Source organism: Tamandua tetradactyla, chromosome 18 (genome assembly GCF_023851605.1).
Source record: "Tamandua tetradactyla isolate mTamTet1 chromosome 18, mTamTet1.pri, whole genome shotgun sequence".
NCBI classification, from domain to species: domain Eukaryota; kingdom Metazoa; phylum Chordata; class Mammalia; order Pilosa; family Myrmecophagidae; genus Tamandua; species Tamandua tetradactyla.
Window position 1 is genome coordinate 77,002,922 of NC_135344.1, and position 26,641 is coordinate 77,029,562.

At 35.6% G+C, this 26,641-nt stretch overlaps 1 protein-coding gene across 4 annotated transcripts in view; it reads left to right on the forward strand.

The window, feature by feature from the left end:
• CEP192 (centrosomal protein 192) overlaps positions 1-26,641 on the forward strand; it is a 163,939-nt gene that overhangs the window by 69,465 nt on the left and 67,833 nt on the right. For all 4 annotated transcript variants that reach the window (XM_077136051.1, XM_077136052.1, XM_077136053.1 and 1 more), the window contains 7 exons: positions 1,537-1,663; positions 2,559-2,689; positions 14,204-15,020; positions 15,103-15,229; positions 22,622-22,781; positions 24,314-25,229; positions 26,368-26,516. In XM_077136051.1, coding sequence (XP_076992166.1) covers positions 1,537-1,663; positions 2,559-2,689; positions 14,204-15,020; positions 15,103-15,229; positions 22,622-22,781; positions 24,314-25,229; positions 26,368-26,516 — 2,427 coding nt within the window. The remainder of the gene's footprint in view (positions 1-1,536; positions 1,664-2,558; positions 2,690-14,203; positions 15,021-15,102; positions 15,230-22,621; positions 22,782-24,313; positions 25,230-26,367; positions 26,517-26,641) is intronic.

Below are 26,641 nucleotides of genomic sequence, written 5' to 3' on the forward strand. Positions count from 1 at the left end.
GAGGTCCTCGAGAAGTAACTCTTAGGCATACCTATAGGTAGGCTAAGCTTTTCTATCAGGTACGTAAGCTTCACAAGAGTAAGCCTCAGTATCGAGGGCATGGCCTATTGATTTGGGTGTCCCTAATGTTTAACACTATATCAGGGTATTCCCTGATGGTAAAGATTAATAGTTCCATATTTTTTCTCCCATCCCTTAATTTTTTAAGCATCCCCCTCCTTTTTTTTTTTTTCCTCTGTGAAATTTTCCTGCCTCAAGTGTTTTCTCTGTTAGTATATCCCACCCTGGGGTGTCAAATGGGTCAATCCAGAAAGATGTGTTATATCAGAAGAGTCTGTTTATATTTGGGTGGTCTGGCTAGCAGAAACTCGTTGGCTATGTGCAACATTTGCCACCCTTTCTATTGTGCCCCCTCCCCGGATCCTTTTGTATTCAGCACTCCTCAGTGGCTTATGTTTTACCCTGGGTGTCTTTGGACTTTTCTCCCTCTGCCTGGATATGCATTGGGCCCTAACTCCCTTGGGCTCTGAATGGCTCTGTTATAGTCTGTGTCTGCAGAGGGAGAACCTGGACTGGGTTGCCTCTGTATTACTCCCAAGCCGTGTGGGACAAAGCTTAGGGGGAGGAAATCAGACCGATGGTTCTGGGACTGAAATTTCCTACCTGATAGTTTTCATCTTACTTGATTAGGTATTTTTGGAGTCCTTTTCCAGTCTCTAACATCCTCCAGAGTTCTAAGCAAGTGGGAATCTTTCTTTTTTTATTGATTCTCTGGGGAGGTTTTTTTCAGGGTATGTCTTATGGCCATGTTGATGACATCACCTCTGCTTGGTTTTTTTTTTTTTTTCCTCTTTTTTGCGTGGGCAGGCACCAGGAACTGAACCCAGGTCTCCAGCATGGCAGGCAAGAATTCTACCACTTAGCCACCATTCCCTGCATTCTGCTTGTTTTTTCATGTTTCAGTTGAGATTCTGGAACCTGAAACTGCCTGTTCTGCTATCTTGGTCACGTCTTTGGCTCATACTTCATGTTAAAGCAGATTTTTACGATATTTATCTCTTAAAATAAAATATCATGTATTGTAATTCCTTGGAAGGCTGAAATTTTTACCTTTATTTTTCTCTCCATGGTATGTCAGTGAGGATAGGCCAATTCCTGGCACATAATAGGTGTGTAGTAATAATTGTGAAGGAGTAGAGTGCCATTTCTTTATGTCAGTGAGGATAGGCCAATTCCTGGCACATAATAGGTGTGTAGTAATAATTGTGAAGGAGTAGAGTGCCATTTCTTAATTGTTTTAATTCTTAATCCTTACATTGGCATATTATTTAAAAGTATTAGTTGTGGTTATTAAAATAGCTAGCAGTATAAATAGTAGTTTGAACTAGTTAAACTCATGTTCAGTAGTTTAAGTAGAAAAAACAGATTTATTTAATATTTTGAAGCTAATTATGTTACTGAAATTAAGATAAAATAGTCTGATTTCTCAAAACAATTGTAAATTATGGAAATAATTTACGTTTAATTATTTTGTAGCCTTCATTTGGTTATTTCATTAGATCACCAGAGAAGAGAGAACCTGTTGTGTTATTAAGAAGATCTGATGTATCAAGAAGCAATTTGGAAAATGAAATGGTTCATCTTAACCATGATTTATTTTCAGGTAATGGATTAAATGAAGGGGATTTTAGGAATCTGTTGTTTGTTTGCTTGTTTGTTTTCTTTTAACCTGTAACTTAGTGGTTGCTTGATTGTGTCCTTTGTGAGTGAAAATGGACATACTACTTTTAATTTTTTCAGTAGTTTTAGATTTGATTCATATATAACCACATTTACACCTTTGAATTTAACATGGAAACAACTTGGGCAAATCCACATAAATCTTTTTGTAAAAACAAAAGTAAATGAAATAGTTTATTCACATGGGCTATTTTACTTTGGTCTAATCAACTCCTCACTTAATGAAGTATAGATATATTGATTATTTAGATGGACTTTTAAAGAGGTGCTTTTTGAGATTTAGTCTATGATAGTCTACATATGATAAATATTTATTATAGAAATATATGACATTTAAAATAAAATTTTCTTGGCCGGAACACAATTACTAAACATTTACTTTTTGCTAGTATAGTGCCTGTATTATATAAATTTGTCCAAAATTTGCTTAGTTCCTTAAAAAAGCTATAACCCAATAAAGGAAATGGAATAATGTCTTTATATAGGTAGTTGATTTTCTGTTGCTGTAAAGAAATACTTGCTTGTGAGCTTAACTTATTTGTATTTGTGAAATGTGTAGAGTTGAACAATATTAAGAGATTCTATGTGGGTATTTGCAAGGAGGAAATTAAAAGACTTTGCACAGTTTAGGCACATTAACAGTGTTGTTGTCCTTTGTCCTGGTCACTATACTTTTAAACAAATTTTGTGAACCTAACTGATGATATTTGGAGTAAAAAAGACTTTTTCCCTGGCAATTAATTGTTTTGACTGGAACTTAATCTGGTTTCTGAGAAATACTGCATATTTGTAAATTAAATATTCTGTATTTTCTACAGGAGATTTAAATGAACAACCCAAGATGCAACTCAGTGAAGGCTCAGTTACACTCAAGTTTGAAGGACTAGAGAATACTTCAGAAGTGGATGAAAATGATGTTACATTAATTGCTGATAAGGGCAAAATAGAGGTATTTTATACCTTTAAAGCATGAAAGAGAACTAAAATCAAGTTGTCCACTCTTTTATAAGTTTGAGACAAGGTCATGTGAAAATGTTTTCAGTATCTACTTTTTAAAAATTTTATTCACACAACATGCAATCCTAAAATCCATCCTAAGTGTACACTAAATGGCATTTAGTATAATTACCTAGTTATGCATTCACTAACTACAGTCAATATGAGAACATTCTCAGTTTTTCCAATGAAAAAATCCCATACCCCTTATATCCACCTTTTATTGATATCTAGCGTTGGTATATTGTTACCAATAATGGAAGAATATTACAATGTTACTGTTAACTGTAGGCCTTAGTTTATATTAATTGTATTTTTGCTCATGTAACACCCTGTTACTAACGTCTTGCAGTAGTGATGTCTGGTTGTTCTAGTATATGTCAGAAGTCTTCTGCATTTTACCGTTGATCACCATCATTGTCCACTCTGGGTTTCACTAAGTTGTACAGTCCCAGTTTTTATCCTGTAGCTTTCCTTCTGGTGACATACACAACTCTAGTCTTCCTCTTTGACCCATTCTCACATTCTACTTTAATGACACTCGACAGTACTTTGCTACCATCACACTGCATTGTGCTATTCATTTCAGAACTTTCACAGTGAACCTTATTGAACATTCTGTACTCCTTAATCATCGATTGCCTAACTTCTGCCCATTTTCCACCTCCTTGTAACCTGTGCTCTCGAATTTGCTCATTATAGTTAGTTCACATTAGTGAGACCATACAATTTTTGTCCTTTTGTTTTTGGCTTATTTGCCAACATAATATCCTCAAGGTTCATTTACTTTATTGCATACCTCACTACTTCATTCCTTTCTGAAGGCACATAATGTTCCATTGTGTGTAAATACCATAATTTGCCCTTCTGCTTATCAATTGATGGACCCTAGGGATGCCACCATACATTGGCAATCATGAATAATGCTGCCATAACCATCAGTGTACAAACGTCTATTCATGTCCCTGCATTCAGTTCTTCCAAGTATATACCTAGAAATGGGATTCCAAGATCATATGACAACCTATATTTAGCTTCCTGTAGAACCACCACACTGTCTTCCAGAGGGGCTGCCCAATTCTACCAGTGGTGAATAGGTATATCTCTTTCTTTACATATTCTCCAGCACTCGTTTTCTGTTTATTTTTTAAGCAGTTTTTTATTTACATACCGTACAACCCATCTTCAGTATACAGTCAGCGGGTCCTGGTGTAATCACATAGTTACGCATTCACCACCACAGTCTATATGCAAACATGTCAGTTCTTCCAAAAAGAAAGGTGAAAAGAAAAAATACCCTTCCCTTATATCCCCCTTTAGTTTTGGTATATTGCCTTTAACACTGTTAATGCAAGAATATTACATGTTGATGTTACTGTAGACTCTAGTTTGCGTTAAATGTATTTTTTCTATAAACCATCCCTTTTTTAACACCTTGTAGTAGAATAGTGACATACATTTATTCTTGTTCGTGTAAAAGCTTTCTTATGTTTGTACAATTAACCATCATCATGTCTACTCCACGTTTTGCTAAGTTATACAGTCCCAGTTTTTATACTCTGTCTTTCTGGTGTCATACATGCCTCTTGCCTTCCCGTTTCAACCACGTTCACTTTCAGTTTTGTTCATTATACTTAAATTATTGTGTTAACTATCACAAAGTACTGTGCTATGCTTTTCTGAACCTTTACAATCGGTCTTTGTTCTAGTTTGCTAGCTTTCTCTCTAAGCGTCTTGTTTCATGAAGCTCCTCCAGGAGCATTTTCCTTCTTCATCTCCAAAGGTCTCTGGCTGCGTGGACTCTCCTAGTTCTTGTGGCTTCATGCTCTGAAACTTTTTCCAAAAAATGCTTCCTCTTATAAAGGATTCCAGTAAACTAATCAAGACCCATCTGGAATGGGTGGAATCACATCTCCCTCTAATCAAAGGTTAATATCCACATTTGGGCCTCTCACATCTCTGTGGAGATAATCTAATCAAGTTTCCAGCATACAGTGCTGAATAGGGATTAAAAGAAACAGCTATGCCACAAGATGGATTAGGATTAAAACATGGCTTTTCTAGGGTACATAATCCTTTTAAACTGGCACAGTCCTGTTAAACATTCTGTACTCCTTAAGCATCAAATACTTCATCTGTACCCTCTTTCTATCTCTTGATAACCTGTGTTCTCAAATTTAACTCTCAGAGTTTTCTCATTATAATTAGTTTATATTAGTGAGACAGTGCAGTATTTGTCCTTTCGCATCTGGCTTATTTCGTTCAGCATAATGTCCTGAAGGTTCATCCACATTGTTATATGCATCATAACTTTATTCTGTTTTACAGCTGCCTAATATTCCATCGTATGTATATAGCACATTTTGTTTAACCATTTGTTTCCGTCTGTCTTATCTTTATGCCAGTACCATGCTGTTTTGACTACTGTAGCTTTGTAATATGTTTTAAAGTCAGATAGTGTGAGACCTCTAATTTTGCTTTTCTTCCTCAAGATGTTTTTAGCTATTCAAGGACCCTTCCCTTCCAAATAAATTTGATTATTGTTTTTTTCTATTTTTGCAAAGTGAGTTGTTGGGATTTTGCTTGATATTGTGCTGCATATCTAAATAATTTTGAGTAGAATTGACATCTTTTTTTCTTCATGTATTTATTTTTTATTTATGATACATAACCACACACAAACACAAACATTCTTATCATATGATCATTCCTTTCTTGTTATATAATCAATAACTCACACTATCGTCACGTAATTTTGTATTCATCATCATGATCATTTCTTAGACCATCTGCATCAATTCAGAAAAAGCAATAAAAAGAAAACAGAAAAAAATTCATACATATTGTACTCCTCCCTTTCATCGATCACCAGCATTACAATCTACTAAATTTATTTTAACATTTGTTCCCCCTATTATTTATTTATTTTTAATCCGTATGTTTTAATTATCCGTCGATACGGAAGACAAAAGGAGCATCAGACACAAGGCTTTCACAACCTCGCAGTCACACTGCGCAGCCATATCATCATACGAGAATTGACATCTTAACTATAGTTAGTCTTCCAATCCATGAACATAGTAAGTCCTTCCATTTACTTAGGTCTTCCTTAATTTCTTTTAGCAATGTTTTGTAGCTTACTGTATATAGGTCTTTTCTGCCTTGGTTAAGTTTATTCCTAAATACTTAATTGTTTTGGTTGCTGTTGTCAATGGAATTTTTTCTGATTTCCTCCTCAGGTTGCTCATTACTAGTGTATATAAGCACTGCTGATTTTTGTGTGTTTATCTTGTATCTAGCTACCTTTGGTGACCTTGTTTATTATCACTAGTAGCTTTGGTGTAGATATTTTTGGATTTTCTACATATATAAGCATATAATCTGCAAACTGAAAGTTTGACAACTTCTTTACCAATTTGGATGCCTTTTATTTTTCTTGCCTAATTGCTCTAGTTAGAATTTCAGGCACAATGTTGAATAATAATGATAACAGTAGGCATCAGTATCTTGTTCCACATATTAGAGGGAAAGCTTTCAGTTTTTCCTTATTGAGCATGATGTCAGCTGTGTGCTTTTCATATCTCCTTTATTATGTTCCGGATATTTCCTTCTATTCCTATCTTTTGAAGTGTTTTTATCAAGAATGGAGTTTCTGTTTTGTCAAATCCCTTTTCTGCATCATTCAGACTAATCATGTGGTTTTCCCCTTTTAATTTGTTAATGTGACGTATTACATTAATTCATTTTCTTGTGTTGAACCACCCTTGCGTACCTGGAATAAAAACCCCACTCTGTTAGGGTTATAATTCTTTTAATATGCTGTTGGGTTCAATTTGCACATATTTCTTTGAGGATTTTGCATCTGTAGTCACTGTAGGGATTGGCCTAAAGTTTTCTTTTCTTGTAGTATCTTTATGCAGCTTTGGTATTAGGGTGATGTTGGCTTCATAGAATGGATTAAGTGTCTTTCCTTCCTCTTCAATTTTTTTGAAGAGTTTGAACAGGATTGGTACTAATTCTTCCATGAATGCTTGGTAGAATTCACATAGAAGTCATTTGCTTTGTATTTTTATCTCTTCTATTGTGTCTTGCATTTCCATAAGTTTTGTCTTTTTTTCCCAAGCTTCTAAGATCTTTATGGTCACCTGGTGTCTTTATATTTTTTATCTCTTTTGCCACGTTTTCTTCTTCAAATCATTGAATTGATTTAAAAGATTTGTTTGAACATCTTTATTTAGTTGTTTCAAATCCTGTATCTCATCTGAAGTTTTAATTTGTTCCTTTGACAGACCATATCTTTGTGCTTCTTAGTATAACTTGTGGTTTTTTTGCTGATTTCTAGGCGTCTGATTTTTTTGATGACTTTAGTCATGAAGTTGTTTTTTTTTCTTTTGTCTAGGGTTTTCTTGTTGGTTTGCTTTGTTGCTGTAAGTGTTCTTTCACATTCAATTCAACTTCTTCTAGGCTTCTGGTATAGCTTCTGTTCAACTGATCAGATTTTTGCAGCTCTTATTTTTCTGATCTTGCCCTGCATATATGGAAATACGTTTATTTGAGATATGTATCATAAAGAATTTTGTTTACAGTGTTTTGTTTTTTTTTTGAGGGAGGTACATGGTGGAATGGTTTTTGAGATTACTCTCTTTTGTGTAGTTGTTTGCCTCCTTAGGGAATGTTGATCTGTTCCCTTTATTTTTTATTTACCTTTCTATGATTTTAACACTTCCTTCATTATCTCTAGCAATTTTTAACTGGAGTGCTGATTCAGGCAGGAGGGTTTCCCCAGAAAGAAGCTATCCCAGTCAGTTTTTTCTGGACAAGACCGTTCCGGTACTCATGATTGGGGTGTTACCAGTATTAAGGTTCTCTGGGGATGAGACCTTGCAGGGCGCCAGTCTTTTCTGTGAAGCTTCCTTATTCTGTGCTTTTCCTGTCCTGCCCAGCAGGTGGGTTTGTCATCCCACAGCTTCCTGCTGCTGTAAAGTGTTAATGTGCCTTTAATTCTCATCAGACCCACCCTCACTCGGGGCATGGCTGAGACAGATGCTGACGATCTGAGTTTTCTGTATTCCAGTCCTTAGGGTCTGAATTCTCACAGTTTGTGCTGGGCCTTGCCCCCACTTTTCCTGGAGAGAAGTCGCTCTTCAGCCCAACTTCCGCCCCTGCCACAGTGTGTTTTGGACAACAGGTGGGCTCTACTTTGTGTAGGTTGATGCTGATGCTGCTGTTGTAGCCCCTTTGGTCTAAATTCTCTGAATGAAGCTGCCACTTGGGTTGGGCCCTGCCCCACACCCTCTTTTCTTGGGGTAAATACCTTTTTTAGGAAACTATCTCAACCACCTGATTAGTTACTTTATCTCTTAGTCAATCCTCCTTCCACCCCTCCCTGGGACAGGGTTGAAAACTGAGAGTGCTTGCTGCTTTCTTTAATGGACTGTTTAAACAAAAACAGAACTCTTCTCAGGGTTGGTCCCCAACCCCGCAGGTTCTCCATTCAAGAGCTGGGCTTGGTACCTGTCTCTGCGTACCTCTTTTTTTGGGGTACAGCACTTTTCCAGCAGTCTAAGCTCAGCCAACTCCTGAAGCTTCTGTTTTTGTCCATGAGCCCCTGTATGCTGGGAGTGGTGCTGAAACCGAACTCCCAATTTCTTTCTTACTTATCTTGGAGCTGGTATTCAGCAGTCCAAATTCATTAACTAGATCTGCTGTTGTAGCCTGGCTGAGCTCCCCTTCCCTTGCTCCTAGTAGAGAAGGCTTCTGTTTCCCACCAGAGAGTGACTCAGAGCCAGTTTTCTGTGCCAGTAGGGGAGGGGCACCAGCCTCTACAACATGGGAGAATTTACATGTTGAGAATTTACTTACAGCTGCAGTTTATCATTCTCCCACTTTCACTCATTCCTGGCTTGTGTACTCTGAGCATGTGGTCTCTGAAGTACCCCCAAAAGTTGTTTCAGACATTTCCTGGCTATTTACTAGCTGCCCTGGAGGACAGACTATGTCTTATATCTCCCTATGTTTCCATTTTCTCTGTTGTCTATAGTATGCAGTTTAACTTTTTTTTTGCGGGGTGGGCGGTTCAGTTTATTATAAGTAATAATTTCTAAAACAATTTTATCAATGTGTAATAGACACATAAGAAAATTTATAAGTTATTTATAAACTTATATCTAATTGGATTGTTTCAAATTCTACTCCTATGTACACCCCAGACCAAGAAAGAGAACATTTACCCTCCCTTAGTGCTGTGATTTTTAACACTTTATTAATTTCACTTGTTTTTATACTTCATATAAAAGAAATCAGGTGTTACATATTCTTTTAAAAAATTTGTTTCCCTTTACTTATTGTTTGTGAGATTCAACTATGTTGTTGAATATAATAGCTTACTTATTTTCCTATATGTTGTATTCTATTGAATATTAAAAGTTGCATACATTCTACTATTGATAGACATTTTAGATGTTTCCTGTAGGCAATTATAAAATAATTCTCTGTGGACATGAACATCTTGGTACCTTTTTTGTTGACAGTGTACAGATATTTATCATTGGGTTATGTTGAAGAGTAGAGTTGCAATTTATAGAGTTTGTTAACCTTCAACCTTGGCAGCTCTGGTATAGGGTTTTCTGCAGTGATTGTGCCAGTTTAGGTTCCATATAGCATGCGTTGTGATTCTCATAGGACACCTCCTCATCAGCACCTGGTATTGTTGGCACTTCTATCTCCTTTTAGTTTTAGTGTGCATTCCCTGGTTACTGTTCATTGAAGGTGATTACACATGTTTATTTGGTAGCTTCTTTTGTGCAGATCCTGTTCAGGTCTCTTGCTCCTTTTTACAGTAGATCATTTGTCATATTGATTTGTAGGTGTTCTTTTCATACTCTTGATGGGAGCTTTTTGTCAGTTAGGAGTGTCTCACATATATTTTCTTATTTATGACTTGCCTCTTCGCTCTTTAAATGGTATCATTTTTTTTTTTTTTATTGTTTGCTGTATGGCAGGGTCACATTTCATTCTTTTTCCATGTGAATATCCCACTATTGCAGCACCATTTGTTGAATTTTTTGTTTATTTATTTTTGTTGATTTCTTTGTTTGGGGAAGTGCATGGGCCAGGAATCGAACCTGGGTCTCCCTCATGGCAGGTGAGAATTCTGCCACTGAACTACCCTCACACCCCCTAAATGGTATCATCACACCCTAAATGGTATCTTTATTTATTGATTAGGCTATCCTTTCCCTATTTCTGTTATTTTCTAGCTTTGTCATCAATGAAATATCCATTAATGTATAGGTCTATTTTTGGATTCTTTATTCTGTTTCTTTGGCCAGTTTGTCTTTCTTGTGTCACTATGACCCTGTTAAATAATGTGGCTTTATAATAAGTCTTGAGGTATAGTAGAGCAAATCTTCCCATCTTACTTTTCTTTAAAAAGAACTCAGCTATTTTTGGCCCTTATCCTTTTCAAATATTTAAAAAAAAAATCAGATTATCAGATTCTACATAATAACCAACCAACTGTAGGAAAGCCCCATTAGACTTTGTTGGGGTTTGCCTTTACTGTATAAAACAGTCTGGGTAAAATTAACATCTTTATAAAATTTAAATTTCTTTTCCATGAAAATTATATGTGTTCTTCCATTTATTTAAGGATTTATTTCTCTGGGTTTTTTGTTTTTTATTCAGAGATTTTTGTGAATCTTTTGTTAGACTTCTTCCTAAATTGTTGAAACATTATTTCAATATCTTTTTCTTAACTTTATTTTTGGTTTGTTATAGCTGGGCAGATATACACACTCTCTCTCTCTCTCAATCTATCTATCTAAAATACCATGTATTTAGCAACCTTGCTAAATTCACTTAACTCATTATTATGTGTAGATTTAAAAGTTTTTTACATACACAGTTATATCACCTGAGAATAACAGCAATTTTATTTCTTCCTTTCTAATTTTTATACTTTTGTTCCCGTTTGCCTTTGCTTGACTGGACCTCAGAACATTGTTCAATTGAAGTGTTGATAAAACCTCAGTATTTGCTCTTATAGTTTTATGTCTGCTGTGTACATTCATTCTACTAGATTATGGAAATTACCTTCTATTCTTAGTGGGGTTTTTTGTTTGTTTGTTTATGGTTTTGTACCTTGAAAGGGAATTGAATCTTGTAAATGCTTTTCTGCATCTTCAAGATGAACATGAGTTTTCTCTTCTTTCGGTAATGTGGTGAATTACCTCAAATGGTATGTGGATAGTAAACCATTCTTCTATACTTGAAATAAACCCTATTTATGTCATAATATATTATCTGTTTTATATGTTTAGTTTGTTAATAGTTTGTTTAGAATTTAGCATCTGTCTTCAGCAGTGTGGTGAATACTCTATTTTTTATTGTCCTTGCTTTGTTTTGGTATTGAGATTCTGCTGGTTTTATTTTTCCTATTCTCTGGAAGCTTTTGTGGGATTGGTACTGTTTTTCATTAGATTTTGGTAGAATACATTGGCAGAAGCCATCTGGTTCTAGAATTTTCTTTATTTCAAGCATTTTACAGATTCAGTTTCTCTAATGGAAGATTATTCTGATTTTAAAATTTTTGGTGTCAGCTTTAGTAAGTTTAGTTTTCTAGGAATTGTAATCTTTCATCTGAACTTGAAAATTTATCATCTTCAAGTTGATAGTAATATTTGTGTGATCATTTAATATTTTAAGTTCGTAAGCAAGGTCTCCTTTGTAATTGGCTGTTTTGCTTCCTTTTTCCAGATTAGTTTTATCAGCTACTTCTCAATTTTATTTATTCTACTGTAGTTATATATTTTTTATTTCACGTTTTCTAGTTTTTATTTCCTTTCTACTTTCTGTGTCTTTTTCTAATTTTTTGAGATGAATACTTATTAGCGCATTGATTTTTCTGACATTTTGCTTTTCTAATTTAAGTATCTAGTGGTATAAATTTCCCTGAAAGCAGGGCTTTAGTTGCATCCTGTTCAGTGTTTTCATCTCATATGTCATATTTTCATTATCATTCAGTTCAATATGTTTTCTAAATTTTTTGGCTCATTTTTTTTTTTTTAAGTATGTTGCTTAGTTTCCAAACATTTAGGGAATTCTCCCATTTTTAAAATATTGATTCTAAGCCAATTGCACTGTGGTCAGAAAACATATTTTTTGGTTTGAAAGTTTGTTGGTTCATTTGTTGAGATATGATTTGTGATTTATGGCTCAGCAGCTGGTCAGTATTTGAAACTTTTTCCTATACGCTTGAAAAGAATGTCCTCTACATTTGGTTGCAATCGACTGTATGTTCATTTGGGTGAAATTTATTAAAAATTGTGATGCTCAAATTGTTAAATTTTCTCTTTTTAGTGGATTGAATTTTTTTTTTTAAAACTGTTTTTCATGTCTCTAGTAATGATTTTTACCTTAAGTTTAGTCTGATATTAACATAGTTAAACCAGTTTTCTGTATTGTTTGCATATTCTATCTTTTTTCATTATTTTACTTTGTCTTTCTATATCCTTATCTTTTAGATATTTCTCTTGTAATAACATGTAGTTTGATTTCTTTTTCGATTGTGTTATTGAAGTCTCCCAATCTTGTTTTCCAGTTAAATTTACTTTTTTTTTTTTTTTTTTACATGGGCAGGCACCAGGAATCAAACCCGGGTCCTCTGGCATGGCCGGCAAGCATTCTTGCCTGCTGAGCCACCGTGGCCCGCCCGTTACATTTACTTTTAATTAATCTTTACATGGGGGTTTTGAATCTGTTCTCATTATTTGCTTTCTATTTTTTTTCACCCAGACTTTGTTCTTTTTTTTTGACTCTTTTTTGATTGTTTAAATATTTTATATTATTCCAATTTTCTCCCTCTATTATCTTGGTAATTATGTATCTTTTTCCTGTTGTTTTAGAGTTACCCTAGAAATTACAACTGGTCTCCTTGGTTTACTAATGCCTAAAACAAGTTGCTTCTCTTGGTTTTTTTTGTCCTTTTACCTACATTACAAGGATCATAAAACACTCCAATTATTACTGTTCCCTCCTAGACTTATAAGTCATTATTGTTATATATTTTACTTCTCTCTTTGTTTAAGCCCATAAGACTTGATGATGATGATTACTATTGTTATATGCAACCATCCATCTGAGAGCAAGTTTCTGCTTGAAGGATGCCCTTACTTTTTTTTTTAGTAGCGTTTGCTAGTAATGAATTATCTTTGTTGCTCTAACGGTGTCTTTATTTCACCTTCATTTTTGAAGTATGCTTTTGCTTGGTATAGAGTTCTAAGTTACAAACCTTTAGCCTTTTGTATCATTTCTCATTGTTTCTGTTTGTAAGTTGGCTGTCAGACAACAGAAACAGACCCGTGGGGAGTATATATATTGAGTTACTAGAGAGAATCCGAAATACCTATGGTGAATTTTTTTTCTTTTTTCTTTTGCGGGGTAGTCACATGGCCTGGGAATTGAACCTGAGTCGCCCGCATGGCAGGCGAGAATTCTACCACTGGATTACCCTTGCTCTGCCCTCTGCTGATTTTATTTAAGGATTTGAAAGATAACACTGAAAATGCCAGCCCAAGGTTAATTTGGTATTGTGTTTTTCAGTTACAGAATTTACATTTAGTTCTCCCTTTATAATTTCTGCCAGATACAATTTTTTTTTCTTTGCCTTTGGGCCTGTTTTTTTTATTTTTTAACCCATAGTTCGTATTTATGTCCTGCCTATACATAATTCTGACAATTATATCATCAAGACTTACACTTACAATCATGCTGAATTATTGTCTTCTCAATCTCAGTATCATGAGTTTTTGGTTTTACATTATTCTCCCAGTCAGTTAAAAAAATTTTTGTTAGCGAAGTTGTAGGTTTCCCATTCAGTTTAACATATCTTTAACCCCTGAATATTTTTTTTGGACAAATGGTAATCACATTTTGTAAATGATTGAGTAGGGTAGATTAGATAAGATTTGTAGATAGATTTTTTTATTAATTTAAAAATTTTTTTTAAAATACGAAAAAAACAAATGCAAACATTCATAATTTTTTATCATTCCGTTCTACATATATAATCAGTAATTCACAATATCATCACATAGTTGCATATTCATCATCATGATCATTTCTTGGAACATTTGCATCTATTCAGAAAAAGAAATAAAAAGAGAACAAAAAAATTCATACGTACCATACCCTCACCCCTTCCCCTCACCGATCACCAGCATTTCACTCTAAATTTATTTTAACATTTGTTCCCCTATTATTCATAGTAGATAGATTTTTATACTGATAGAGTATAATTAAAGTGGATAACAGTTGTCTTTTTCCAGTAGGATATTTAACTGATATATACCATTGATTTCTTCCTGCTGTTAAAATTTATTAGTGCCTAAAAATAAAGGTCAAACTAATTTTTAAATGTCTGTGGACTTGAGGTAAATTTATCTGATTTAAAATTTCTCATTTCTAGGACACTGTCTTCACGGATAGCAAACCCAGAAGGCACAGAGATGAGTTCCTGGATAGTGGTGATTCGGTCCTCAGGATAAGCACCATTGCCTCAGCCATCGCAGATGCATCAGTTAATACCGATCCTTCCCAGCTGGCTGCCATGATAAAGGCCCTTTCAAATAAAGCCAGAACGAAGACTGTTCAGAAAGATGAGAAGCAAAAAGACTCTTCTATGTCTCATTTCTTAACTTCTGATTTAGAAAAAAGTAACGGATCCAATGCGTTTGATATGGAGAAATACCTTAAAAAAACAGAAGTTAGTAGATATGAAGCTGGATTGGAAAACTTTACAAGAGGTTGTGTGTCTGATATTTGGGATTCCTCTTTATTAAAAGAACAGACTCCCCATACAGTGGACTTAGGTGCTACTAACATAAGTGTGAGGGAACCAGTAGGAAAAACAGCAGTTGTTTCTTATGGCAAAAATGGAGAGAATGAGAACCAGGAATCATTTAGAACTAAAAACTCTTCAAATTTAAATCTTTCAAATGTAAGAGAGAATGAGAATGCAGTAGGTGCTATGGAGACCTTTTCTGTTGATACCGAATCATTAGATATTGGTAAAAGGGAAAAAGCTATATCACTTTCCATTCCAGCATCTGATAGTCATCCATTAGTAAGGAACGCCAAAATACCAACTCCTTTGTTGTTAGATGATGGTGAGCAGATGCAAAATAGAGAGAATCAGAGGCAAAATGAGTGTGTTCCTGAATCAAGCAACAGTGAAAAGCATGTGACTTTTGATAAACATTCCATAATTTCACCTGAAGATGTTGGTAAGTGTCAAGTAATTGATCATATTCACAAAATTACATGGAATTCTTTCTAGTCTCATTGAAAAATACTCCTTTCTGATAGATTTGAAAAATACTTCTCCTGAGCAAGGTGGCCATTGCTCAGAGGATGGCCGGGACAGCTTTAGACCTTCAACTTCACCACTGAGTCATTCTTCTCCTAGTGAAGTTTCCGGAACAAGTTCATCAGGGTAAGCGTTTACTGGGTTTTTTTTTTAAGTAACAGTAAATGATCAGCATAGGAAATTTGGAAAAAAGTACATAAAGAAGAAAGTTAATCATAGTTAGGGTCATTACTCAGAGGCCACCATTGTAAATATTCTGTTAATTTCTTTCAGCCATTTTTTATGTACAAATCTTTATATTCTTGTTAGAACCATTTGCCAGGTTTAATAGAAAGTTAATACCACAGACTGCTTAATGGATCACCTGCTACAGTTTTTTTGATACTTCTGATGGATATTTAGACTTTATTATTTTATTTGGTATGCTGTATGGCGAGGTCACATTTCATTCTTCACCCATGTGAGTATCCCCTTTTTTACAGCAGCATTTGTTGAATTTTTTTGTTTGTTTGTTTGGTTTTTCATTTGTTTGTTTGCTTGTTTGTTTGGGAAATACACGGGCCAGGAATCGAACCCAGGTCTTCCGCATGGCAGGTGAGAATTCTACCACTGAACTACCCTCGCATCGCATACTTTTTGCTGTTTTAATGATGTTGATGTGACCAACTTTGCTCATAAAATTTTTTCTTTGTTTTGACTGATTTTCTTAGGCTAGATATCTAGAAATGAAATCATCAAGTCAGGAGTAAGAATATGTTTAGACATATTATTTTCTAAAAGAGTTTAAAAAATTTTTCACTCTTACCATCTCATTGTTTCCTGATTGGAGTTTTAAATAATAATTTAAACTTTTGATAATTTGATTTTTCCCTATCTTAGAGTATTGATTGACATTTTAAATATTGAGATGTCTTTTTTGAAGGGTTGGGATAAGAATCCTAATATTTCACAGATTTTTAACTCAATCTTTAACCAACTTACCTTGAATTCGTAAGAACTTTTTATAATAATCGTTTTTGGAAAAGGCTGTATGTTTACATTGTTCACATATAATGTTGTATGGTGTATCTATGTGCACGTTTGTGTCTGTCTCCATGCCCCCACTCTTCCTCATCCTCCTAGATTTCCAGTCCCTTCAACTGAGAGCTGTTATTTTAATTATCCTTCCAGAGATTCTTATTGTAAGTAGAAGCAAATATGAATATATTCTTATTTTCTTCCTTTTTTATACACGATATAGGGTACAAACCACACTTCTTATGTTTTGCTATAACAAGATTACTTATTATAGTCTCAATTTGTAATGTAGTCACTTTGAACATATGCAAGGATAAATTCCCAGAAATGAGCATGCTGGGTCAAAGAGTATATGCTTTCATATTTGTATTTAAATTAGTCCAACCCCTCCATAGAGAGTGTGTTAATTTAAATTCCCACCCATTGTTTAGCAGAATGCCTGGTTTCCCACAGCCCCTTTACCATTGTATTTTTTTTTAATTAAAAAAAATTGTTTTTAAATACCAAAAAATCACCAAACAAATGCAAACATTTGTAATTTTTGATCATTCCATTCTACATATATAATCGGTAATTCACAATATCATTACATAGTTGTATATTCATCATCATTATCATTTCTTGCAACATTTGCATCTATTCAGAAAAAGAAATAAAAAGAAAACAGAAGAAAATTCATGCATACCATACCCCCCTCCCCTCCCCCTCACTGATCACCAGCATTTCACTCTAAATTTATTTTAACATTTGTTCCCCCTATGATTCATCTTTATTCCATATGTTTAACTCGTCTGTTGATAAGTTTACCATTGTATTTATCAAAATTTTTGATTCTTGGCTATGTTATAGGTGAAAAGAATATGATTTCAACATAATTTGAGTTCATTTTTCTTTTATTATGGAATGATGAGCATCTTTTACTCTATTTCATTTTCTGTCAGATATCTATTTGTGTTAGTGGCCCATTTTTCTTATGGATCGTTTCTCTTTTTCTTCTCAATTTCTAGAAGCCTGCTTATATAATAGTGAGCATGCACAGTATTTTATTTATGAAAGGAATTACTAAATCCCAGTTTTTAAAAGTTTTTGATTGCTTTTATTTTTTGCCATAAAGTTTATTTTTATTAAATTAAATTGGACTCTTTTGTGGACTTTATAAAAGATCTTTTAGGAAGATTTTTTTTAAAAAGAAATAAGTTATCTAAGTGAAATTATCAAAAATGTTAAATATAGTTTCAATTTGTTTAAAAATAATGGATTTCAAGTTACCTATTAACAGTTTTCTAAATGGCATTGAAGTTTTACGTCGTCATTTGAAATGTGGAGAGCTTAGTTCTTTGATGTTTCGGCGACTACTTGTAGATGCCACCTTTGAAACACTTTTTCACATATACAGCCAACTTTTGTTTAACAGTTAATTTCATATATATATATATTTTGGTGATGATGTTTTATTTAATTTATTCATTAAAAATATGTTTATTGAGAAATCTTCACACACATATATTCCATACATAGTGTACAATCAGTGGCTCAAAATATCATCACACAGTTGTGTATTCATTACCACGATCATTTTTAGAACACTCGCATCACTCCAGAAAAAGAAATAAAAAGAAAAAGAAAACACTCATACATACCATACCCCTTACCCCTCCCTCTCATTGACCACTAGTATTTCCATCTACCGAATTTATTTTACCCTTTGTACCCCCTATTTATTTATCTTTTTATTCATTCTTTTTAAATTCATCTTACCCTGGATAAAAAGAGCATCACCCGCAAGGTTTTCACAGTCACACAGTCACATTGTAAATCTACATAGTTATACAGTCTTCTTCAAGAATCAAAGCTACTGGAACACAGTTCGACAGTTTCAGATACTTCCCTCTAGCCACTACAGTACACCATAAGCTAAAAAGTCGTATCTATATAATGCATGAGAATAACCTCCAGGATAACCTCTCGACTCTCTGTCTGAAATCTCTCAGTCACTGAAACTTAGTTTTGTCTCATTCTCTCTTCCCCCTTTTGGTCAAGAAGGCTTTCTCAATCCTTTGATGCCGGGTCCTGGCTCATCCAGGATTTCTGTCCCATTGTGCCAGAAAGAGTTACATCCCTAGGAATCATGTCCCATGTAGGAAGGAGGGCAGTGAGTTCACCTGCTGAGTTGGCTTAAACAGGCCACATCTGAGCCACAAAAGAGGTTATTGGGGGTGACTTTTAGGCCTAATTTTAAGTAGTTTAGCCTATCCCTTGCAGAAATAAGTTTCATAGGGGCAAACCTCAAGATCAAGGGCTTGGACTTTTGATTCAGTTGTCCCTACTGCTTAAGAGAATATTAGAAATTCTCCAAATGGGGAAGTTGAATATTTCCTCCTTTCTCCCCAGTCCCCCAGGGAGACTTTGCAAATACATCTTTATTCACTCTGGAATATTTCAGGGCATCAAACTAACCTAGACAAACCAACGAATTCTCAATGCCCTATTCAAGATTCCATGTACTTACGGTGTTCCATACAGGTTAAATTAGGAAATGCACTACCCAAAATATAAATTTTCAACCAAATAAACATCTCTCTCCTTAGTCTCACACCAAAGTTGAAATTTTAAAATATGGATGATAGCTTTCTTTACCTTGTATTCTGATATAACTTAGTCCTATCTAGATCAGCTTCATTCATATCTCTTCTCAAAGTCTGATAACTTTTTCAACTTTTTAAACAGTTCCTGTATGGGATACTGCTGACTTTCATAGCTTCAGAGTTCTAACTCTTGAGTGTCAGGTGTCATGTAAATACCTGAAGCTTAATTTCATATTTTGAAGGTTTAGAAATCATCCACCTTAACCAAATTTGAATGTTTCCAGCTATGATGTGTTATCATTTATCTAATCTTGTAATTTTTCTCCTTCCTCTCCTAGGTATTTGTCAGTATAGTTATCTAAGTGTTTATCTTTATACCATTAAATATGCATCTGCTCTGATATTTGCTTTTCTAGCTTTTAAATGCTGTTCTTCGCCTATTACCAATGAGATAATTAGTTAGCTGATTCATATTTTCTTTCTCTTTTCTCCTTCAACTTTAAGAAAAATTGTTTAATTTCTACTTTGGCAGTGCGTTTACATTGTGATTTATCACTATACTCAACACTTGTTTTAGTTTTTATTCTACATTTAAATATTTTGAGTTCTTGCCACCAGACGTTTCCTCTCTTGGTTGACTGAAGAATATCTGTAGTAGTTTGCTCAAAGAAGGACTGCGAGAAGAATTTCCCTCCTCTCCTTTATGTTCAGAAGTTAGTCTGTGGCTTTTGTAATTGAAGGACAGTATGGCTGCATTCAAAATCTTTGGCTTACACTTAGATGTTCTTCCCTTAAGCTTCTTGTAGGGGTTGCTTTGTAGTCTGCTGGCATTGAATTTTGGAGGGGAATCTGAGACTTACCTAATTCTTTCTGTCTTAGAATTGACTTGATCTTTTTGCAAGCTATGCCAAAGATTCTTTATCTTTCAAGTCCAGTGAATTTTAGGCTGTATCTCTGTGTTGACTCTTCATTCTTGCCTTTCCCTGTCACATAGTACACATTTTTAATATGTTGATTCAAGTATTCTTTTTTTTAAGGGAAGTTTTCTTGAATTGCTACTTGAATTGCTTCTGTTCTTCTGTTTGGTTTGGTATTCCCTTTGAGGACTCCAGTAGTGTATTAGTGGGCTTTCTTTTGTTTGACTTTTGTTTTTGTTTTCTTTCGAGTCCTTTTATTTTGAGAAACTATTTGTTTTAAAGTAATTGTTGATTCACGGGAAGTTCCTAAGATAGTGCAGAGAGGTCCCCTTTACCTTTCACCCGGTATCCCCCACTGTGTGGTTATAGCTCACATAATTTTAGTACAATATCAAAAACAAGAATTTGACATTGCTACGAGGTGTGTGTTTAGTTCTGTTTCATTTTATCACAGGTGCAGATTCATGTATGCTCTTCTCAATAAAATATAATTATTCCATTACGCAACGATCTGCCTGCTTTCAAAATTTCTGTTTCATTTTGTCACACTTCACATTTCTGATCCCTGGCTTTCTTAACAGCATGCTCTACTTTGCGCATTTTATAGTTCCATCTTGTTTTCTTTATTTGATATTTTTCTTCTACTTTTTAAATTTTTTGGTTCCTGCCAGCTCATATTCCACTTTTTTCCTGGTTTCTCTTTGAATCCTCTGTTTCTTCATCTAGCTCTTCCTTGATGATTTATACTTTGTGATAATTGTTTATAGAAGTGATTGCTTCGTTGCAGTTTTTTATATTCATGGCAAAATCTTGGTCAGAATTTTCCTCTGTTCAGTGACAAAGTTTTTCTGGTGAGTGTTCTTCATCCGGTAAGTTTTGCTTCTTATGACCGTTCCCAGTAGCTGGTCTTTTGACATCTAGCTAACTTTCCAGCTTATCTGAAGGAGCTGAGTTAGAGATTGTAACCCCAGAACTATTGTTTGAGTCTCCATGTGGGCCCACACCTTGGCAGCTACTGGGTTTCTTTTAAGCCTCACCTCTCAACAGAAATTTGTTCTTTTATTTTCCATGTGTTTTCCTGTAGTTCACTCCTCATTTCTTGGGAGTAATTTAACCTAAATGCATTTGTCTCTTTCAACCCAAAGAGCCAGACTAATACAACACATCACCCCAGTATTTCAGAAGGTTTTCCATATGTCATACATTTGTGCACATACGGGTGTGTGGTCATGTGTATGTGTGCATGTGCATGCAGGCACATTTATTCTGAGGCTAAAAGGACTGAAGCAGTTTGGTTACGATTTGTCTCCATTGGCTAGAAAATTCACTGGCACTTTGATAATAATGTCTTGATTTGGGACTTTTACAAATCCAAAGTTCGAATTTGAGTTTTCTCTCTGCCCAATATGATGGGATAAAATTCAGTCAAATTAAGGGCTGAATTGAAACTACAATGCACAGTATTCAGTAGCTGTGGAAATTGTTTCTAAAAGTGGCTTTAGCAATATTTTCCATCTCAGATACTCCTTTGCAATGTGACGTTGCCATTTTCCCTCTTGAACCTACGTTGTATTTGTGGCTGGTATTGACTAAGAGAATAAGCAGAAGTAACGTGTGTGAGTAAGAGAAAGGGATGTAGGATCTTACTGTTTTCTGATCTTTTTTTTTTTTAACCTAATGTGTCATGAATATCTTTCTGAGTCAAAAGATAATATTCTACAGAATGATTTTTTTAACTTTTATTCTAAAATATAACATATATACAAAGCAAAAAAAAATAAAAAGTAATGATTTTCAAAGCACATTTCAACAACTGGTTACAGAACAGATCCCAAAGTTTGCCATGAGCTACTGTTCCACTAGGTTAGATTTTTCCTTCTAATTGCACCAAAACACTGTAGGCTAGAAGGAATATTAATGTAGCAATTCAACAGTCATACTTGTTTGTTGTCTTTTTTTCTCTTTACATCTCTTCTTCTCCTTTGTTCCTTATAATCTGTAGGGATCTTTGGGCAAGGTCTCTTCTGATTTTTTCATCTTGAGAAGGCGTGCCAACACTAAAGGATAGAGGGATGTAATTAACTGATAAACTTGGAGACTCTTGTCCTTCTGTGTTTCAGAGTTTATCTGACCTAGGAACCCTCTGGGAATTATAGGTTCCAGGAAGGCAAACCTAGTGTATGAAATGTTTGTAGAGTCTCAGTTCGAGCCCTAGGTTTCTTAAGAGTCAGTAGGAGTGACATTGGTTGGGGTTTAGCAGACCACGCAGCATGAATTTTGATGATTGCATGCTGTTTTATTGTATGTGCCATGATTTCCATAACCTGGTTCTTCCTGTATAACATTTAGATTTCCTATTTTATTATCAATAGCGACATATCAATGACATATCCTTTTAGAATGAAGTATTTATCATTAATTTGTTTTCTTAGATGTAGAGTATCTGAGTCAGTATTTATGGTTTTTGGCATACTTAAATATATACATGCCCCTTGCATATGGTTCTTTATATCTATCTATCTATCTATCTATCTATCTATATACTGTATATAAGATGAACCTTATATGGTACTGCTTAATCATGCAGCTAAGAGATGATCCCACTTTATATTCCTGTCAGATTTATGACTGTTCCCATTTCTTTGCATTTATCTGTACGATTCTTTTCTCATCTTTGCTCTTTGAGATCAGGAGTTTCTGAATGCTTTGTTCACCTCTCTGTTCCAGCTACTCAATATATTTTTACTGAATTATTAGATAACGTGATGTGATTGTTTATATTATGGTATTTATTAATGAAATGCCTATTTTCAATAGGAATATAATTAACAGTTTTAGGTAATTAAACTATGAATTCATGGTTATGTTATATATGGCAGCTAGAGCAGAGACTGTGATTAAGTAGACTGTGGACAAGGAGGAACTGTTTTTCACTGATGCAGATAAGTTAAGTAAAGAAGCGGGCAACTTGAGACCTGGGATTTTCTTCTTTCTTTCAGGTGTGCTTTAGAGTCAGCAAGTCATCAGAAGTCCCCTTGTGAAAGTGCATTGTCTCAGTTGGTATGTGCACGTGCCAGTGTGAGCAGGCTGACGTATGTTTCTCAAAACGAGAGCACCTGTCCCACCATGGCCTCGGATTGTGGCCTTGAGGACTTCAAGGTGGGAAGGCATTCCTCTTATTTTTATGCTAGGCTTCCACTCTGAAGGGTTAACTGATGTATGATTCTGACTCAGGTTCAGATCTGAATAACCTCTATGTTCCTATCGTACCTTGACTGTGTGTGTATGGGTCAAAGAGCCATTCAGTCTGAACAGGTACGAGAGATACAAACATTTCGGAGTCTGCCCTTAAAGAACTCTCAGTTGATGGAGGACACCTGTAAAACACTGTTAAGTGGCAGTGCAGAGTGGTGCTTGCTGAGGTGAATGTGCATGGCGGTTTGGGGATTCAGAAGATGGAACGGTGCACGGAAGCTGGCCTTTGCATGACTTGGAGTTCAGGCAGAGTGGAAGCAGAGTAACAAATGGGGGAGCTTGTGGAATTGTGAAATGCACGCTGCTTTGGGGGAATTCCAAGCATTGAGAATGGCTTTGGTGAATCGTATGCATGAGAAAGTGGAAAGAGATGAAGCTGGAAACGGAGGGATGAGACTATGAAGAGACTTGAATTAAAATCGGAGATTATGAAGGCTTGTCGGCAGGGCACTGACATGATCTGTTTTGCCTTTTTCAAAGTTCCCTTCAGCAGCAGTGTGGAGGAGGGATGGGAGAGCAGGAGGAGAATCTAGAGGATTTGACATGAGACTATAGCAGTCACTCAGATGTCAGACAGTGCTGGTTTAGACAAAGGCAGAGTCGGTAGGGATGGGATGGGAGGAGAGAGAGCTCTTAGAGATTTATGTGGGAAATAACATTTGATAGTATGTTTTTGTGTGCTTCTTTTGTGAATGTGACAGTATTCCATTTTTTAATGAGCTGAATGACTTTAGGTGTAGGCCATACAGGCTGCCTCCACCAAATTACTAAATATATGATGTTGTGTTAGACAGGTTTTACACCAACTTAATTGAAAGCTCTTTCTTTTTTTTTATTTAAATGTAATTGTCAGATACTGAGTCTCTGTTTTCTTAGCATAGTGGTTAAGATCCGAGATATGGAGTCAGCCAGTCCCTTCTTTGCTTCTTCCTCAGACAAATTGTAAGACCTATAGTGATATAAGGGCAGTGTTTGGCATCTAATAAGTGAGGACTGAGTGTATATTAGTTGTGATTTATTATTATTATTGCTATTGAAAACTGACAAGTACCTGATCTTTTTCAGTGCCTTTGTCTCTAAAACTTCTAAAGTATTTCCAAACCAAATGCCAAAGATAGTTGTCAGGAAAGACTAAGTATATGTTATATTGTACATAATGTAAATGTTTTTAGAGTTATAATTGGTGATACCTTCTACTTAGCATCTTCATATTATAATTGCTTTTTATAAAACAATGGATGCAAACTTCTGAACTTTTAAGCTTGCGTTTTGTGGCTGCAAAATTACTTTTTTTTGGGTAAAATGAAAAAATTTTTAGAGGGATGATGTAATATAGATCTCTTTGTTGGAGTACTTTACATTATACCAGCATGGTTTGAATGTATAATATTCAGTTTAGCTATGGATTACTGAAAAATATTTTTTGTTACACTCAGAGCGATATCACCAGTGAATTGAGCACCACAATTATTCAAGCCAGTCCAACTCCATCAGAGGTACAGACTCTGCAAAAGTTGAAAGAAAAAGTTCCATTTCAAAGTAAAGAAAAAGGAGCATTATATGTAATTCAGAACGACTTGGATAAGAAAAAAGTGACTGAACCTACTTACCGGAATAGCAAAACTGAAGATGTAAAACTTAACTTTCGATTGTGCAAAGATCCTTCCTTTAAAGGGGAACATGTATTTGAAACTGATCTGGTAGGTTTGGCACCAAACCCAAGTGAATCAGACCAGATCTGTGCAGCTTTACCTAGCAGATCATCTCTGGATCATCAGGCGTTGTTAGTGCCTGTAGACCTCCCTGTATCAAGCTCGGAATCTGTAGACAAAGGTCTGAGAAAAACTCAAGATATGTTAACTGGCAACAATAACTCCAGCAGTCAGGTTCTTAATCAGGTGGCTTCTGGTAATCAGTACCATTCTGTCCCCAACATTCAGATTCACAACTCTGCTCTACGAATGCAGAGCTTGCCTGCTGCAGGTCCTGCATTCCTGACTCGACAGTCTCTGATGACAGCTCCTTTTGCCCCGCAGTATTTGGGAGCTCTCCCTTCAGCAGGGAATGTGGCTTTACCTCAGTGCCATGTGGGCAGGCCTGCAGTCTGTGGATTCTCAGGATCCTGTCCTTACTCTGCTGTCCCTGGAGAGCAGGTCCAGAGCACTGTGGCTGTGGGGTTTTGTCTAGGACAAAATATTGCCTCTGGATTGGCGGGCACCTCATCTCTTTGTAACCCACATTCGAATGCCTTAAATCAGAATCTTCTTAGTACAGCAGAACCTTTTCCCATGCAGTCTGTTGACAAAAATTGTGGAATTGAAACATGGGATTCAGGAGTGATGGTAGGATCTGGTAAGATTCTTTTTCTCTGTTATTGTTTGTTGTTGCTTACTGTTAGTTAAAAATCGGGTTTTCTCAAGTCAGACCACAAAACTCCTTTGTTTCTAGAAGATAATGGTTGACCTTGTTTTCTTGTAATGTAAGGCTTTGTTCTTTGTTCTAAATTGAGAACATAATCCATTAGTGTGCAAAAGGTGCCTGAAGTTGCCTTAGAACAAGGCTTAAACTTAAGCAAGTGGAGAGCTCCCTACATATGCCTCCTCTCCTTATCTCTCTTTTGCTCTGAACTTTAATTTTTGTTATTCTTTCAACTAAGTAATGTCAAGATTAGAGCTGGATCTATGAATTTGAATGAGTCATGCTCCACCTTTTCATTCTTTGAAGAGTAACTATTGTGGTGAGAAATAGCATTCTTCTCTTCTCTATACCAGTGGCTGAGCTGAACCCTGATTTTCTTTCAGGCCATTTCTTTCTTTTTTTTTTGGGAGGAGCGTAGGGGGAGAAAGTACATGGGCCAGAAACTGAACCCGGGTCTCCCGCATGGCAGGCAACTGCTACCACTGAACTACCCATGCACCCCCCTTTTTCAGGACACTTCTTTCTTGGGTTACTTGCTGGCAGTGGCTCTACTAAGCCAGAATTGGCGGTATACTTTTTCTCATGCAGAGTACATAACTACTGGATTGTTTTTCTTTGTCCTCTTTTTCTTCTCAAAAATCAAAGAAATTGCTCATAAGGATGGTGAAAAAATTGGTGGTAGTAGTAAAAACTCCAAGAAAGTATGCACCTCTTAAAAGTTATAGCCTCTGCAGTTTCTTCTTGTGGTAGGCAGTAGCTTATAATTTGTGGGAGGAAAAGGAAGTGGAAGTTAATAACAGATCACATCAAATTGTTGATTAGCTTAAACTGTGGATTTAATCAGTTTCTATGGATTTTTTTTCTTGGGCTGCATATAGAAGGAAAAAATTGTTGGCAGGCCTACACTGAAGGTTATACAATGTGAAGGGCTCCTAAATATCTAGGGCATTTGATACTGGAGCCCTTGGGAATTAATAGGTAGTCTTATGTAATCATTTCCATTTAACCACTTGTGCTTTTAAGCAGGTGTTTGATATAACTTGCAATTTGACTGTGCTTTGCTCTCACCCAGGGAGTGTAAGAGTGCCTGAGGAGCTGAAGTTTCCTCATGCCTGCTGCATAGGTATTGCTTCACAAACCCACCTTCCTGTGCTTAATCTGACTGACCACTGGTTGCAGGTCAGCGTGGGGGTTCTCAGTGTCAGTGTGGATGGGGAAAAGGTAAGCTTTCTTTGTTGTTCTTATTTGACTTGGCAGTTGCATTGTGCTTAAGTGCTTGATTTCTCCTTTTTTGAATACTTTAAACCTTTAAACAGATTCTCACCACAGATCTGTTCATACCTTTC